Source organism: Protopterus annectens, chromosome 7.part0, assembly GCF_019279795.1.
Source record: "Protopterus annectens isolate FY-2018-M chromosome 7.part0, PAN1.0, whole genome shotgun sequence".
NCBI classification, from domain to species: Eukaryota; Metazoa; Chordata; order Ceratodontiformes; family Protopteridae; genus Protopterus; species Protopterus annectens.
In genome coordinates this window covers 794,296,299-794,314,833 of record NC_056739.1, presented here as the reverse complement: position 1 = coordinate 794,314,833, position 18,535 = coordinate 794,296,299, and the positions used below count along the sequence as shown (strand labels likewise).

The 18,535-nt window shown below is 42.0% G+C and overlaps 1 protein-coding gene across 1 annotated transcript in view; it reads right to left on the bottom strand.

Moving 5' to 3' along the window:
- Positions 1–18,535, bottom strand: part of DNAH2 (dynein axonemal heavy chain 2) — a 6,636,854-nt gene that overhangs the window by 2,814,564 nt on the left and 3,803,755 nt on the right. Inside the window, exon 48 of the mRNA XM_044077324.1 lies at positions 13,962–14,053. Within this exon, the coding sequence (XP_043933259.1) occupies positions 13,962–14,053 (92 nt within the window). The remainder of the gene's footprint in view (positions 1–13,961; positions 14,054–18,535) is intronic.

Genomic DNA, 18,535 nt, shown 5'->3' with positions numbered 1-18,535 from the left:
ATTGGAATGTGTTGATGGCTGAAAATAAATTAAATCCTTTCCATAGAGATAGATGCTCCTTTTCATTTAGGAGGGGACGGACCATAGGTTCTAAACTAAGTTATTATAAGAGGGGGTATCCTGACACCACAGTTTCCACTCAACTTTCCCTTACAGGCAGACCAGTTTTAGGATGTATCCCATGTGGTCATTGTTCATTTTGTACTCGGGTTTTACATACTTGTGAATTTAGCAGTAAAAACACTTCTGAGGTCTTTGATATCAAATATTGGGCCAATTGTAACACTGAGTGGGTCATCTATTTGGTGACCTGCACTTGCTCTGCTTTTTATGTGGGCCAGACCTCTAGAGCTTTTCGTCTTAGAATTTGTGAACATCTGAGTGATATTAAGAACAAACACCTTAATGCATTATATAAACATACTTTGAAACATGTATCAGCTTCTTTCAAGTTTGTTATTATTGACTGCATTAAGGGTATATGTAAAGACAAGCATCATTGGCATGAGGCACTTTGTTTTAAGGAAAGGAAATGGATCATAAAACTCGGGGCTTTGTTTCCACCTGGTCTTAATGACCAATTTTGAATCATTCATTTTGTATTCTGATTGGTTCTCATGTGGTTTTTCAGTTTTATATATGCATATAAACTGATTTTTGAATGCATTCACTGTTTGACTTTCACTGAAGAAGGTTTTGTTGTGCCGAAACCGGTCTGATTTTGTCATATGATTTACAGGGGATTTGTCCCTTATGTCTGAATAAAATATTTGGACTTGCATTTTCCAACACTTGCTGGCTTTGTTTGTTTGGATTTTTCACTGTTTTGCCGTGCAAGGGTCCTACGTGCATCTGCTCCTCTGAACATTATCCACTGTAACAGTCTCATATAAAACCTGACCAGTGGAACTAAAGTCATGTCAGCTGGCAATGAGCCAAGAAGATATAACGTGAACCTTGCTGGTTGTTTCTGATGGGAGAGTACAGCCACTGCCTGTTGCTGAAGAGTGAGAATTCTGTATTCCGGCAGTCTAGCTATCTGTAACTTGGTATGTAGATGTGCTGCAATGACCTCTAGCTTTTGTACTAGTTGAACCTTTGACTTTGACCATGCTGACAATTATCCTTAGCAGTAAGCAAAGATGCAGCATGGAGTCCCTGTCTTGAATAAGGAGATTACTGGAGGTTGCAGTTACCAGCCATTCATCCAAGTATGAGAACACTCGTTAACACCTGCAGCCTGAGATTAGCTGAAACTACTGCCATGCACTTGGTGAACAGCTGGTGGGGGGCTGTGGTGAGACCAAAGGGGAGGGCTGAACACTGGAAGTGACTGTCTTACAGTCAAAAGTAGAAAAAACTCCGGGAATGTCTAACCACTTTTATATGGTATTATGCATCCTTGAGGTCTACTGAGCACATCTAATAATCCTTTCCCAACAGCAGTATGATGGACTGTACAATGACCATCCAGAATTTTGTCTGCTTCATGGACTGGTTCAAGTGACTGAAAAAACAATCTTGAGTAAACTCTAGATACACGCTGGTTTTGCGGGACTTCCTGGATGACTCGCTTGTCTAGCACTTTTTTATTTCTTCTGCTGCTTCCTTCCACTGACTGGGTGGCAAATTAAGAAGTTTTCTTGAGAATGAGGTGAGAAATAGGAGGAAAGAAAGAAAGAAAAAACAGGGAATCATATAGCCTCTGGTTATGTTTTTCTTCACCCATATATTGTAGGTGATAGATGTCCAGGCCACGGGATGCAGAGTTAAAATGCCCCCTGACTGCCTCCAGACTGTGGTAGCTAGGCAAATACTAAGGAGTGCTGAAAAGTCCTACTGGAGAAAGGAACTTGAAAGCATTGATTCTGTAGTCCACTCCTGCCATGGTAGCTACCATCCACTATGATTTCCCTCTTCTTCCTGGGGGGGGGAGTCTATCACCAGAAGTGTTTGAGACAAAACCTTGGGATTTGCAGAACCACAGTTTCTTCTCGTTGTTTTGGATTCTACAGAAGATCCATGGCAGACAAGGTTTGTCCTCCTGTTCAGTTTTGGACATTGTCTCTAACTTTAGATCCAAAAAGTGTGCAGTTATCACAAGCAGCCTTAATAAAAAGAACTTATGTCATACCATAACGTTCCATCTGTATTGTTGATACTCGTTCAGTCATTATGCATGGGTATTGGTTGCGACATCGGAACCGAGCTGGCCATGCATCAGCTACAAACTCTCGAGCTAATCTCTTACCCACAACCCCCCTCTCCCTGCTACCTCAGATTGAGTTTGCAAGTCAAAAGAAGGTAGAGGCTACCTCTGGTCAAATGACCTAAGAGAACCGGATGGTGAGATCCACTAGAAGTCACAGGAGGGGGAAGGAGGGAGGGTCATAATGACTGAACGAGGATCAACAATACAGATGGAAAGTTATGGTAAGACATAACTTATTTATCGGATATTGTTAATCCTCCTTCATTCCTTATGCATGGGACAGAGTCCCCAGCTACCTCTATTCCCTGGAGGCCAAATCCAATTTGTAATGATTGATTAAGGTATGAGGCGTAGCCCAAGTTGCAGCTGCACAGATGTCATGTAAAGAAGCTCTGGCATGGAAGGCAGCAGAAGTTGCCACCGACCTTGTCGAATGAGCCTTCATGGTAGTAGGCAACGGAATATTACGTTGTGTATAAATGAAGGTCACACAGTCTTTCACACAGTCTTTCAACCTTCTAGCTAATGTGACCTTAGCAGCAGCAGATCCTAATCTAGGTCCAGAATACGGCAAAAATAATTGGTCAGATTTACAAGAGGACCTAGTCCTGTTTAAGTAAAAACGGATTTGCCTGTGAATATCTAGGGTATGTAGGCAATACTCTCCTCTGTTTGAATGATTGGGAAAGAAAACTGGCAATTCAATGGTTTGATTAATGGACATTTCAGAGATCACTTTTGGCAGAAATGAAGGATTAGTTCTCAAAGACACTCTATCTCTATAAAAAATCAAGTATGGACTCTTGATGCATAAAGCTTGAAGCTCAGAGATACGTCTGGCAGAAGTAATGGCGACCAAAAACAATGTTTTCCATGACAAATATTTGAAGTTGCAAGAAGAAGCTGGTTTGAAGGGTGGCATTTGTCAGAGCTTGTAGAACTAATGATAGATCCCATGGTTGAATAGGTTCTCTAAAAGGTGGCTTCAGATGATTCACACCTTTTATGAAGGTCTTGCACAATTTGTGTGACATAAGAGAGGAGTCTTGGACACCCTCATGGAAATTAGATATTGCAGCCAAATGAACTCTAATGGAAGAGGCCGATAGACCCGATTGAAAAAGGTCGGCCAGATACTCTTGTATTATTGACACTGGTGCTGAGAAGGGATCTACTTGTTTTTCTTTCAGCCAACAGGTAAATCTTTTCCAGTTGCTTAGATAAGTAATTCTAGTGGAAGACTTATGAGATGCAATGAGAATGTCATGTACTGGTAAAGAAAGATCATTCTGCATGGCAATCAAGGGAATTGGAGTAGCCATGTTGTGAGCTTCGGGCTATCCAAGTTGGGATGAATCAGGTTCTGTGGATGTGAGATCAACTCCAGGGTTGGATGGAGAATCCATGGTCGATCTAGTAGGTGAGGCCAAAGGAAGGGGAACCAAATCTGACGAGGCCAATATGGTGCTATGAGGATCACCTTGCTCTTCAACCAACGGGCTTTCTTCAGAAACTGGGGAATGAGGGGAAAAGGTGGGAATGCATAAAGAAGACCCGAGGGCCAATCATGGACTAGAGCATCCCTGGGTGACTGTCCCGGAGGGGGAATCAGGGCAAAGTAGTTGTTGCATTTGTAGTTGGTCGGGGATGCAAAGAGGTCGCAGCAAGGATGGCCCCAGCGGTGGAAGATCTCCGCCGCTATCAAGGGATTCAGGGACCACTCATGAGGTTGTAGAATGCACCTGCTGAGTCTGTCTGGTATCATGTTGGAACTCCCGGGAATGTGCATTGCTAGAAGAAAATGGTTGGTAGCCATCGCCCATTGCCATATCCTCATGGCCTCTTGACAAAAGGGGTAAGATTTAATCCCACCTTGTTTGTTGATGTACCAGATCACTGCTATGTTGTCTGATTGAATCGCAACTGTCCCAGACGGCAGCAGGGAATGAAATGCTTGCAATGCCAGAAGCACCACCTTTAGCTCTAGAAAGTTTATATGCAGATGGGCCTCCAATTCTGACCAAGTGCCTTGGACTGTCTGTCCCTGACATAGCGCCCCCCACCCCATCAGGGAGGCATCCATGGTCACTGTGACCTTGGGTTGCTGTGGGGAGAAGGAGCGAGACCATTGTGACGGATTGTGTGTCATCCACCAATTTAAATCCTGTTTGCACCTGTGGGTTACTCAAATCTTGGCTGAAAGAGGATGCTGAAAAGGATACCATTGGGTGAGCAGTAGCCATTGTAGAAGCCTCATATGAAACCTGGCCAGGGGGACAATGGTGATGGAGGCTGCCATGGAACCCAGCAGCTGTAGGGCAGAGCGAGCTGTGGATTTCTCCCTTGAAAGGATTGGGATCAGCTGCTGCTTTATCCTTAGAATTCTGTGCTCTGGAATGGCAGCTCTGCAGTTCTTTGTATCCAAGATAACCCCTATGAATTTTGTGGACTGAGATGGGGTGAGATTGGATTTTTGCCAGTTTATGGTTATGCCTAACCTTTGTGCAGCGAGGCGAGTGTATGCCAGGGCTTCTTCCAGTAGATGGCTGGTGGGGTCGGAAATGAGCCAGTCGTCTAGGTATGGAAACACCTGGAATCCTTGTAGTCGCAAGTGAGCTGTGACGACTACCATGCACTTTGGGAACACACTGGGGGCTGTAGAGAGTCCGAAGGGCGGTACTATGAACTGGTAGTGACTAGCTCCCGCACGGAAGCGCAGAAATCTTCTTGATGGCCTGTCCACTTTTATGTTGTAGTACGCATCTTGAAGATCTATCAAGCACATCCAATTGTCTTTTTCCAAAAGCAGGAGGATAGAATGTATTGTGACCATCTGGAATTTTTGTACTCTCACAAACTTGTTCAATACACTGAGATCCAAAACTGGTCTCCAGTCCCCGGTTTTCTTTGGCACCAAAAATAGTCTTGAGTAGAATCCGGATCCTATCTGGTCTGGAGGGACTATTTGGATGACTCTCTTTCTTAGCAGCTTTTCTATCTCTAGTGCTGCTTCTTCCCTTTGACTGGGTGGAACATCAGGAAGGTTTTTTTTTTTTTTTGGAGGGACAGAACAAAGATCGAAGGGGATATGATAACCTCTGGTTATAATCCTTTGTACCCAAGAATCGGTGGTGATGGTTAGCCAGGCAGAAGGGTACAAGGAGAAACTAACCTCAACCACCTCCAGAGGAAAGGATTTGGGCCGCTCTTCAGGAGCACTGGTAGGATTGGCCAGGGAAAGAGTCTCTGGAACCCTGGTTACATGGACCCCCTCTGCCCCGAAAGGAGTGTTTTCCCTGTGAGTTTCCCCCTCTGCCTCTAGGGGAGAACTTGGCCTGTGTGTCATGGAAAGGACTCTGAGATTTCTTGAACCATATCTTCCCACTATTTTGGTTTTGGGAGAAAGCACGTTGAGGGGAAGAATAACGGACACCTACGGCAGAAAAGGTCTTACCGTCCTGTACACATCTGGCCAGTGTGCTTGTAATTTGGGTCCAAACAACGAAGAGGCCTCAATGGGAGTGTTAAGAAAGGAAGCCTTAAAGGGTTCCACGAAATAGCACAAGCGCATCCAGGCGTGTCTTCTCAAGACCACAGCTGAACCCGCCGCTCTAGCTGCTCCTTCTGATGCGTGAGATATCAGTCACATAGGAGTTAGATACTGACTCAATGGTGGCCAGCTGAGAGGCCACTTTGTCACGGACCACATCAGACACGGCACCAGCCAAGGTTTCAGAGAGCTCGGAAATCAGATCCCTTTGAATCCTGGTAAAGTGTGCCATATAATTCAGGGACCTGATAGTAAAGGTCGTTGATGCAAAGGTGCACTTCCCTATCCTGTCCAGGGCCTGGGACTCTTTGTTAGGTGGATGGACAGTCTGGCTTTCTACTTCCACCAGATATTTTTTTGTTGCGGCTGCCACCACTAAAGCATCCGCAGGAAGACCTTTAGACCAATGGGGATCCACAGCAGGAGGGGACAAAATCTTATCTGACCTCCGGGGAATAGCTTCAACATTGTCAGGAGCCTTTCCCGCAGGCTGCACAATGAGCCGGACAAGTTCATCGGCAGGTGGAGTAAACCAGGAGGTAGGGGGTCGGGCACGAAAGGCCTGCAGGAACACAGATTCCTCAGAGGTCGGATTAGAGGACTGCCAGTCACCTCTCTGTTTAAGGATTTCGAGGATATCACCAAAGGATACCCTCAGAGGGTGACCGACGGGGATCCTTCACCCTCATCAAAGTCTGTGTCTTCATTGAGGGACTCCTCTGTGAAGTCCATGTGCTTCCTCTTACACAAACTTTTCCGGTGGACTTCCTCAGATGGAGAAGCTGGGGAAGACAGTGGAAAAGGGGTTTCCTGTGGGAATATGTCCTGAGGCCCTTGCATCTGGTGTCCGCAAGGTGCGACTTGTGAAAACAGTGTATCAGAGGAGGGCAGGGGATTGACAGCACAGTATTGCCAGCAGAAGCCAGAGCCTTCTCCATCAGTTGAAAGGCTGGTCCATCTGAAGAGGGGTGAGTGTCCAGGACAGGGGTCACTCCTCCCCTAAGTGGCTCAGCCTGCCGACTCAGAGTCCCTGGATGGCTGTGGAACAGCAAATTATGCGTGTTACAACTGTCATCCTGGGTTGTAGCAAAACTCTCCTGCCACGAAGGCAACTGCGGTTCCTTAGTGAGATCCATAAAGGGAACTGCAGAGGGGGAAGACTGTGCTATATCAATGGACTTCAAAAGCAATGAAGGAGGAGAATAAGAAGGGGTCTTTGGAGATGGGTGATCACCTCCCAAGGAAGGATAGGTCCTGGAGGGTGGGATACCTCTGACCAGAAGCACTTGATCCACAAGATGCAATACGTCATGTTCGGAAATGCTTCTAGTGGACCTCACGGAGACTGATGGAGAAACAGGTCTGTCCACAGAAGAGACAAGCTCGGTGCCCACCTCACCAGTCCGCACAGAGAACAACAGTGCCAAGAGAGAGAGACTGGACAACGGGCGTCTGCACCATGGTAATCATTGGTGCCGAGGTCACGGTCTGCACTGACACAAGGATCACTGCCGAAGTGGTTGCCGGTACCGAAGCTGGAACCGACAAAATTGTAGCCAATAACTGAGGTGTCAGTTCCGAGTAAGATCTCGGAGCCAACGTGGTCAAGGTCTGCGCCGACTGAATGGTCAGTGACTATGCAGTAGTCGTAATAGTCTGAACCAAGGAGCCCCTCGGTGCCAATATAGTAAAGGCTACAGGACAAGATGGAGCAGAGATCACTGATGGTGCCAAAGGTCTAGGCACCGAAAGCAGTGGGGCTGACTGAGTGAGCTCCAAAGCAGAAACTTTAGCCTTTTTAGGTCTTTGTTGGCGGGAGTCACCAGCCAGGGAAGAAGGCAAAGACTTGGCCTTAGTAGGATCATCCAAAATTTTCTTATGGGCTCTAGGAGGGGTTGAAGCCTCCAACCCAAAAATAGCCTCTGAAAAGGGAGATGTGAGAAGTTCCTTCAGCAACAACTAATGTTTCCTTTCCAACAAGGTTCTGTTAGAAAAATTTTTACAACTAGCACAGGGCGGGTCAACAGATAAGTGGGACACACCCAAGCAATAAATGCACAAAGAGTGTGCATCTGATGTAGGTAATTTGTGTTCACAATCAGTATCTGCCATGATAGAAAAAGGGGACAGTAGAAAGGGTACCAGCAATGGTACAAAAGAATACCTGAAGGTATGAAGAAAGGAAGAGATTACCAACGATGGTAAGGGAGAAATACCTTGCGGTAAAAGGTGCAGAGTAAAGAGAAGAAAACTCAAGAAAATATGGTCGCTAAATGCGATAGGGTAAGAGACAACAAAATAGATACTTTTCTGACAGAAAAAGATATATATATGACTAGACTGACAACAAATATCTATACTTAGCTCAAGAGAAGCTGCTTGACACGACCGAATGGCAGTGCAGCAAACGAAATCTGAGGTAACATGGAGAGGGGGATTATGGGTAAGGGTTTAGCTCGTGAGTTTGTAGCTGACGCCAGCTTGGAAAATGGCCGGCTTGGTTCCGAGGTTGGAACCAATACCCATGCATAAGGAATGAACGAGGATTAACAATATCAGATAGGATGTTTTGATGTGTCCAACATAGTCACAGAGATGCATCCAGACGTGCCGTATGAGAGCTATTTAATTGCCTGCTGCCACTGGCAATATTTGAGATAAGGAGCACGGACACATTCAACAGGGACTGAAGCATGGCCAACTGCTTGTCAACAGCTTCTTCTCCACCATAGATAAGGACCCATAGAGGGATTTGGATAGTTCCTTAGTCAAATCCCTCTGAAAACATGTTACACGAGCCAAATAATTCAGCACCCTGACAGCAAAGGTTGCTGAGGCATAAACCTAATTATCAAACCTATCCAAAGCCCTGGACTGCCTTTTTGCGAGATGGACAGAGGAGATTTGCTTAGAAAGCACCTTCTTGGTGGCCACCATAGAATCCACAGCAGGGCCCTTGATCCACAACGGATGGTTTTTGGGGATACTAATATTTTAGATTCACCTACATCAGGTTCCTTCCATGCCCGTCTCAATAGTAGGTCAACTAATTCATCAGTAGGGGGAACCACCCAAGAGGTAGTTGGGCCAGCCAAAAAAGCCTTGGGGAAAACAGATTCTTCCTGGGAGTGAGCACAGATGGACCCTCCCCCCTTTTCCTCTCAGAAGCTCAAGAATCTCACCTAAGAGGACGTCCTCAAGAGATGATCTGGGAGACCCTTCCCAGTCATCAAAATCAGTATTTTCTGTCAGAGGCTCTGTGGGGAGCCTACATGCTTTTTCTTGCACAAAGGTTTCTGGCAACCCTCTCCAGTGAGATGATCTAGAGAACAGTCTGAAGCTGCTGAGGAGTCCAGCACATGAAATACCTCGAGATATCAAAGAGATGGTTGTCCTGAGAAAATGTAACATGAGAAACAAGGACCTAAAAAAGCTTCAAGGTAACAGTAGATCTTGAGCAGGGAAGAGAGGCCTGTTCCCTAGACTGATAAAGTACTCTCTCAAAGGCCTTGAAAGCTGAAGTCTACACCAGTCACCAAAGCCACCCCTGTAGGATCCAAGGGTCCTGAGAAGGGTTGACCTTGAGAATTCATAGGACTTGACTCCAAAGCTGGATGCACAGCCAAAGCTCCAAGGAGAAGGGATGGGTCCAACAGCTTCAGAGCTGAACCTGGCCCCACTGCACTGGTAGTGATCCCTTGGCTTTGAGACCTATTGAAGTCTGAGGCACTTGGAGTTGACGGAGTCACAGACACTGTTGGTGTCAACAAAGCCCAAACCTTTGGATGTGACACAGACAAACCCTGGGATTAACTTGGATCCAAATGTCTCGAATCCAAAGGAAGTAGTTAAAGTCATAGCGGGAGAAGGAACAAGCCTCGGGCCTCTGACAGAGGTCATCGCAAGGATAACACCTAAATGGATCTGGGTCTTCAGGAAGTTCTTCATCATTCCATCCATGTCTGTGAGGCTCCTGGAGGACCACAATAACTTCAAAGAGGACACAATAGAGGAGGGTCAAGAGATCCTATGAAAAGGCCTTTCCTGAAGAAAAGGTGACCTGAAAGAATAGAAATTCATGGAATGCAAGGGTACTTTTTTTCTACACCCTTTTCATTACTTTTTTCTCCTTTGTGTTTATCCACCACATTTTTGACAAAAGGGGAAGGAGAAGATGACGACTGCAGATAGATGCCTTCAATAGCTGTGGCAGGAAGAAGCCCCTTGTGCACCAACTTGTTACACCATTCTGTAAAGGCCATGACTCCAAAAGAGCTAAGGCAAGAATACAAAGAAGAGGGAGTTTAAACTGTCCTCAAAAGAGGAGACATTAAAGGCAAAACTCCACTTAGCTGCACCCAAAGCACTGAGCCTGGAGACTTGCCTGTTTAGCAAACAAGTGGCAAAAGAGAACTGAGGTAACATGCTACTAGAAAGCAAACTACAGGTAATTCTGAGAGTTGCTAGAGTCAGATAGGAGGAGGATCCAATAACTCATTCGTTGAAGAATGGATGGAAGAGACAACATTAGACAGTACAGTTATGCAAGTACATTTACCATAACAGTAGATATTCTCACTAACTCAGTAGCCTAAGCTGTATGGGCTGATCTAAAAGCTCATAAGGCCACCCTACTTTTCTTACAGGAGCAGCTAACACAATTGTGCTGATTAAAATAAATTAAATATTGAAGAAGTTTATCAACAAATATAACAAAAGGCTGAAAAACATGGAAGGAGCTTTAAACAACCATTCAGTTGAACTGATGAAACTGCAAAAATCAGATGTCGAAATGAAGAAAAGTTGAGTTTTGGGGAAAAAATGGTAGAATTAGACAGAGTACGCAGACCTGGGATTTTCTACTGTACCACAGACACTGGAAGGAACAGACTGCATTGATTTTCTGAAAGCCCAAACAAGCAGCTGAACTGGTATTCCAGAGCAGGATTTGCTAACTGAAAGGGCACATTATGTGTATGCTCCAAACCTGGCCATGAGAAGACAGCAAAGACCTCTAATAGTAAAGATGCAATCCTACCAGCAGAAAGAGTTGATTCAGACAAAACTGAGGCAGAAAGGCTAAATATTTAAAAAAAAAGACTACACCAAGCAAAAGAGAACCAAATTTATCCCAGCAATCAAGGAATGTCAAGACGCAGGTGTGAGATTCAAGCTACTGTATCCAGCTGTCTCCAGAATGTTTTTTTTTTCTCCCTGGAGGAGCAAAGTAATTTTTGATGCACAACAGGCTAAGGAGGAAATGCAACCATTTTGTAAAAGAAGACATTTGGGCTGCAGCCTGGAGACTATCTTCCCTATCCCAGCCTGATATCGAATGAAAGGATAGGGAAATCCTAAGTAAAAGACATACACTGGTTGAGTTTTTAGTTGAATCTAAAACAGAGGTTGCTGTTAAAAAGGATGATTAGTAGGTTTTTATAAAATACTGCACGATAACTGTACAAATCAATCAGACGAGGTGGAAAAGATTGGGAAGAGAAATTGGGTAAGCAATTCACAAGGAAGCAATGCCAGGACATATGTATGGTTCCCAAATATGCAACAAAGTCTAGAAGATTTAGCATTTTTGCTTGAAAGTGTTTGCCCAAGTAGTTTTATACCACAGGCAGACTTCAAACAATTTTTCCTCAGGCAGATGGCACATGTAAGTGTGATGTGGAAAAAAGAGGTAGGGAGGTGTAATGAGTATGCAGGCTTTAAAAATTCTCTGCAGAGTACTCTGTCAGAAATACTGGGTGAGCAAATGGGTGTAACTAAGGAAATTAATATTTATTTATTTATTTTTTTACCTGGGATACATGATCTGGATTGCCTAGACATACTAAGACCGTGCTAAGTCTAATTATGGTGGCTGCCAAAAAAAGCAATTACTAGAAAAAGTCTAAACCAACTGTATTTGAAGTATTGAATACTGCAACAGAGATAAAAGAACTGGAAGTGGGATTTTTAGAAAAGGTGCAAATTACATATTACATTGTGGGAACAATGCATGCAGAATAATGTTTTGGAGGAGGAGTGAGGTTTAAGGGAAGGCAGAAACATGTAAATGTGTGCAATGCTGGACTGATGATAATTACATAAAATTATATATGTGGTGTATAATGCTTACCAGTAGAAATATGTTAATATGGTTTGTTTTCTTTATGTAACTGTACGTTTGTCTATGTCTTAAGTGAGAATTCAATAACAATGTTAAAAAAACATTATTATTCCATTAGTGTTTGAATATAAATGTTATTGCACACATTTAACATCACTAATAAGGCATTTTGACAGCGGAAAGTATCCTATACAAAAAAAAATCTGTCCCTCTGCATGAACTGCCCTGGCCCAAAACGTCGTCCTTCCAAAGCTAGAATATGGGTTTCTTTACTTACCTTTTACTATCTAAAATAATTAATGACTATTAAATAATGAGGCTAAATTCTGTAGATCTGCTCTCCTTGCTGGGCCTCCGACTCATCACTGCAACCTCCTCCATACCTTAAATTGGTCCCCTGGTACTTAAACAGCAACATATCTTGTAGGTACTCCCATTCAGAAAATATTAAAGCAAGGTGAAGGTTACTTTCCAAACAATGAAAAGAAAATTACCAATAAGGGACTATGCCTACTCCTTAAGAAACTCACAGAATGAAAATATATTGCTGGATACCCCACCATTTAAAACTGTCATTGGAGAATGTGCTTTCTCCAGAGAAGGCACAGCACTGATATCCCTTGCCTGGTGAGGACAAACCAGCAGCTGGAGAGGACGTGTCGAACTCTAAGCCCCAAAGAAACTAAATTATTAGCAGTTCTAGGAACCAGGTTTTGCCACTGCAGAATCACCCATCAGTGGCTGAGACAATGATGGAGCTAGCCTAATACCCTAAGATATACAAGATTTTTTTTTTTCTTGCAGCTGAAAGAAAAAACAAGGAAACTGATAACTGTTCCTTGGCTAGCATAGAAAAGAGCCTGAAAGGCAGGTATTAGAGCCTGGTTGATTCAGTAAAGTTCATGACAGAAAATTTAAAGTTAACTTTGCCATGACAGTCCCCCAAATCACAATACAAAAATGTAGACAAAGTACAGAAAATAGAAGTTATGTCCTTACCATAACGTTCCATGTGGAGTGTTCATCATCTCGCTTACACATGGGTTGAGGCCGTTCCATCCTCTCTCCGTGCCGCCTCTTGCAAGCTCTGCATATTTTACACATTTTTTCACATAAGCATTCCCCAAGAAGAAATACCTTTACATGACATAATAGTCCATAAAAACAACATTTCCTATAAATCAGAAGACTAAAAAAAAAAAAAAAAAAAACAGTTTTCCTCACAGAAATGGTGATGTGCAAGGTTTTCCTTAGAGGAGTACTTACCTACCAAACCATGAGGAGTCACTATTTGACCATCAGTTCTATGAAACCCACAATGAGAGTGCACTTCATTGACAATAAAGCTCTGAACTTTTGGTGCCCTAACAATTGCTTTTATGAGGTTCTCATCAAGCCCTACAGTGGCTATGCCCTGAATCTTTGAAAGGTGGACAGTGGTCATATCATTGGTAGGATATAACTCATACAGCTTAGTCAACTGTAAGAGATTTAATAGTGAACATCTTCCCCTAAAGGATCTGTTAAGTTGCTACTGTCTACGTAATTGGGCCTTAACTGTTCCAAGTAAAGACCTCTCACCTAAACAATAGATTTTCTTGATAAAATGGCTAAGCTAGGTGAGGACAATCTGCTTGGTGACTGACATTATTTTCCTTCCAATAGGAAAGGGCACATATAGTTATTTAGTTTAGTGAAACTCAAATATTTGCAGTAGGCAGTAATTAACAGGTCTCCTAATATTTAGCCTGCTTAGAAGGGCGTCTCCAAAACTGGATATGGACACAGATTAAAAAGCTGAATAAAAAGTTTGATTCAATGTTAAGTTAAAAAAGCTGAATCAACAGTCTTATTCAATGTGCACTCAGAATGCAATGTATGAAGAACTTTGGAATTTGATGTTAAACAAATCAAGATAAAGAAACGTCAGAGACTTGTTCCAGGAAGACATGTACGTATCAGCTAAAATACTATTTAAAACATTAATTTCTGCCTCTCAGTACTTCAGCATTTTAACTGCCTTTCAGCTAGTTATCTGGATGACTACCAACTTGATCCATGTATTTTTAGGTACTCACTTGACTGGGAAGCGCCACCCCTTAGGTAGTTTATCTTCAAAGGAGGCCCAGGTCTTGTTCTTCGGGTCCACAAAATATTCATAAATGGTGTCCTACAGGAATGGCAGAAAGAGAAGCAGATGCAGCAATAAGGAACAGGTCACAAATAACATATTGGCAATCAAAGTTAAGGTGAATTTGTTCACCACCATACAAAATAGCTATCAAGACACATTGCTGAGAAATGAATAACAAATTGTAACTTCAATTCAGGGGGAGGTCATCCATTTAGAACAAACGACTAGATAAAGCTCCACCACAAGAAAATCAAGAAAAAAACATTAAAACACATAGGGCAAAGTCCTAGTCTGACTACTCCTGCACACTTGTCCAAGTCTTTTCCAGGAGTTCTTTATTTTTTAAAATGTTTAGGTATTACATTCCACTTCTGCTATGCGTCCCCAAAACTGTGCATGTACTATTCTTACTACATGTAATAAACATCAGTTGTTATTATACTATAGTGTCAGCTTTAAATTATCTATAAAATGTGAACATGGGAACTGCAGTCATAAAACAGAAGTTGTATGACATGTTCACAATACAGAATAGTATATAAATACCAACTGTATAGCTAGCTGGAGTTTTGTAAAGAATTTTATGCCATTTGTTTATCAAGCTAATTAGTACAAATGCTTGTGTTAAAAATGTATTTGTCAAGTTGATTGTGTTAAAAAATGTATCAACAGTGGGTCCTGCTGGACAGAAATTTAATACACATGTATATCAGACTGTACTGTTGTAACTGAGGGAATGTATATATGTTAAGAGAGGATGCTGGAAGGGAAGGAGTTAAGCTCAGCCCAGCTTACCTTAAAAAATAGCTTGGAATTAAATGACTTGGGGTAGGCCATAAATATTTTATCTCACAGACCTGAATGCAACAGAGACACAATGTCTGGTCTGGAATCCTGCTCTTAATGTCCTTAGTGATGAACTAATTGCTACCCTGGGGTGTCAGAGAATGTCTAGTTAGTCTCTACAAGAAATATGAAAGTACTGGAATTGTTTTACAGTCTCCAGATGCCTTAGCAAAGCTCTAGGTGTGTACTGTGACACATCTGTGCTAGATTCTGGTCCAGCTTTTAGTGGGGGGGGGGCACAGAGTCAGGTGATGAGATGTAATGTCATTCTACAGCCAGCACTGAAATTATTTTAGATATTAGTGACAGAAGTGATGGTGACACTCAGCACTCTCTTTTTGTGAACCTGACAACAAAGACTACTCATCCACTTCATCTTGCATTGCTTTAGCAAGTAACCAGGGAATTGTGATTCCTCACTCAGGAAAACAGTTCTGTATCTGTCTGAGTCGTTCCATCTGCATTATTTTTTACATTTCCTGTGAAATGAAACTCTGGTGTTATTGTAAACAGATATTCAGTATTTTCATGTTTTGTATTTTATTATTTATTATTAAATATTTGTAACCCTCTCATTGTGGCTGTTCTTTAAGAAAATAGTTTAACCCTGGAGAGGGATTGCATTTATTTGGTGACACTGTGGGCTTCATGCTGCTGAAACTCTTGTCGCTTGGCTGATTCCATTTGTATAAGTATTCATTTTAATGAGAGTAAATGGGTACCCTGTTAAGAGCTTTAAAGAAACTGGCTGGTGGCAGTGAATCTATGTTATGGTCTGGGTGAGGTGATTGATGGCATATCTGTGCCAGCCTTTTCCAGGTGTGTGTGTGTGTGTGTGTGTGTGTGTGTGTGTGTGTGTATGAAAATCAAATCTCAAAGAATGTGTGTGTCAGCTACTTGGAACATGGACACACAGCACTGGTTTCTGCAGACAGAAAGGTGGAGTCTTATTTGAGGCCTGGAGAAGAAGTATAGCCCCGGGTCTTGAGTGTGCTCCTTGTGTGCCTTTAAGGCAAATCATGCTTGGTGCAGAGAGCCGCACCTGAAAATACTGTGTATATCCATTTTTTTTCTAAGTGAACATTCCCCATCAATGTCAGTGCTGAGGACTGAGGCTCCTTGACTACTGGGCCAGAGGAGGGGCGTCACATAGAACTGAGCTTACATACATTAACTACAATGAAGAGAGAAATTAATAGCATTTTCCATTACTATATACATGCATTATGCATGAAGTTCCATCAAAATTCTTTTCTTTATTCACATACATTATGACATACTCATATACCTTTCAGATCCTACTGACGTACATACTTAATTTACTTCAGCATTATTTTGATTATTGTGTAGACAATGCTCCTAAATAAACGATTTGTTATTATGAAACTCCCGCCATCTCTAGAGCCTTTATTTCCTTTACTATATTCATTACTTCATTTACTGCTGGTTAAACATTTGATTTCCGCATTCATATGATTGCTTTTTAAAACATTTTTGCTGATAATAACATTAAACTTAATAAGGCCTTTGTGTGCTTCTGCATTTCTAAATCTGAACTCCAACTCAGCAGCATTTTCTTAGCTAATGTAACATATTCCCCCAACAATTCTGTCAGGACATTTTGCAAGGAGTCCTTATACCCAATTACTCCTCACACTTCCATTAAATATGTTCCCAATTTCCTCTCTTATGACCAACACAGCTTCAACAACTATTCTCCATTTGAGGGAAAATCCTCTGAAGTTTACATGGAGTATAAAGTATCCTTTCAGATCAATTAACCCTACTCCACCTTGCTCTACAGGAAGAATCAAAATATCCCACTTTACTCTTGTTCCCTTAACAAATGAATTCCTTCAGCTCTTTATTTATTGCTGAACACAAATTTTCGTCTGACTGATAAAATGAACCAAAAAAATTACGTACTCACCATAACATCCCATCTGTGTTGTCCATTTTCATTCTTCCTCAACTGATGGATTCGGATCCAATTCGGCCACTTCTACAAGATCATCAATCGAAGAACTCTCAAGATCCTCCCTTTACCCATAATTCCCCACCAATCTAACATATGTCAGATCAAGTTTGCTGCCCATAGATAAAGGGGCAACCTATTACACAAATTAAAAAAAGCAGAAAGGAAAAAGGAAGCTGGAGTTTAAACAAGGAAATAGGTTCCTCTGCAACTCAGATTTTTCCAGAAGAAAAGGAAGGGGGCATGTGGGTGGGAAGTTGAGGAAGAATGAAAATGGACAAGACAGATGGAACATTAATGGTGAGTACATAACTGTTTTATCTGATATTATCCTTTTCATTCATTCAACTGATGGGACAGAGTCCCCAGCTACTGTAACCTTGGGAGGCCCTCATGGAAGGATATTCCAGAGTAATGCAAAGCCAAAGGTCGCTCTATTCCTGGAAATCAAACTAATTTGTAATGTGTGTGACATCCACTTACTATCCCAATGGACTGCCACCAATATGTAACATCCCCCACTTAAAACCTGCATCAGTAATAAAGGAGCCTCAATCCTCACCACCGACTCCAATGTGGGAGAGTCACAGAAAATACCAAACCACAGAGCACACAAGAGTAAAATTCCACAATTTCCCTTAAGAGCACAACAGGAACATGCTCTATTGTCTGGGACTGGATTATATACTTCTGTCCACTACAAATGCAATTCCTTATTATGCACTTCAGAGCAATGTGTTCCAGTTTCAGACCTCTGACTCACTCATGCTCGAAATAAATCCAAATCTCACACACACAAACACTTGGGAAGCCTGACAAAGATTTCCAGCTGTGTCCCCTCCCCAACACAAATAGTAAAACTGCCACCAAAGTCAGACAGGTCTACACTCCCTTCAAAGGGTGATCAATTATTAAAAATTAAATGTCAAAATGATAGTTATGACCAGAAGCAGCCAGGCATTCAAGTTGACATGGGGAATATCAAACAGGTATAAACACTTTTTAATCTCTAAAGAATACACTGATTATCCAGCTACAATGTAAAGTAATGAGAAACATTTAATAATAAGCAAAATGACTATTAAGAAATGTAAATCAATAACTTTCAATAAATACCAGAATTCAATCACCAGAAATATAAATTTCAACTGTAGGAGAGAAGTCCATTATTTTAGAAAAACTCTACCTAAATAACTAAACTTTCATAATCTAACTAGAGAATACTGCCCCTGATCTGATCTAAACATAACAGCAGGGCAAAGGCAGGCTTACAGTTGTTGGGGAGTCCTTTTTCGGGTATCTACTGCCCAGCACTGTAACTGACTGCAACTCTTAAATAAATACCATTCAACTGACTTCAGCAGTCTCTTTTATAGTCTAGATTAACAGTCTCAACTGTCTTATTTAAAAAATAACAGTCAGATGTTTCAAAAAGTTATTTTCCCTGTCAATCATCTGTTCAAATAATCACATAACAACCAGGAATATTCTAATGACATCCAATCAGGTGATTCTCCACAAACAGTTTGTACTTTATAATCTTCCTCTCAAACATGTGCAATTATAAATGTATCAAAACACTGGCAGGTTGTTTAAACATTTTGTATAAGCAGGAAAATACTCAGCATTTTAAAAATTAATTTACATTTTGTAACCAAGAAATAGCACAAAACACCAAAATAATTCACTGCTCCGGC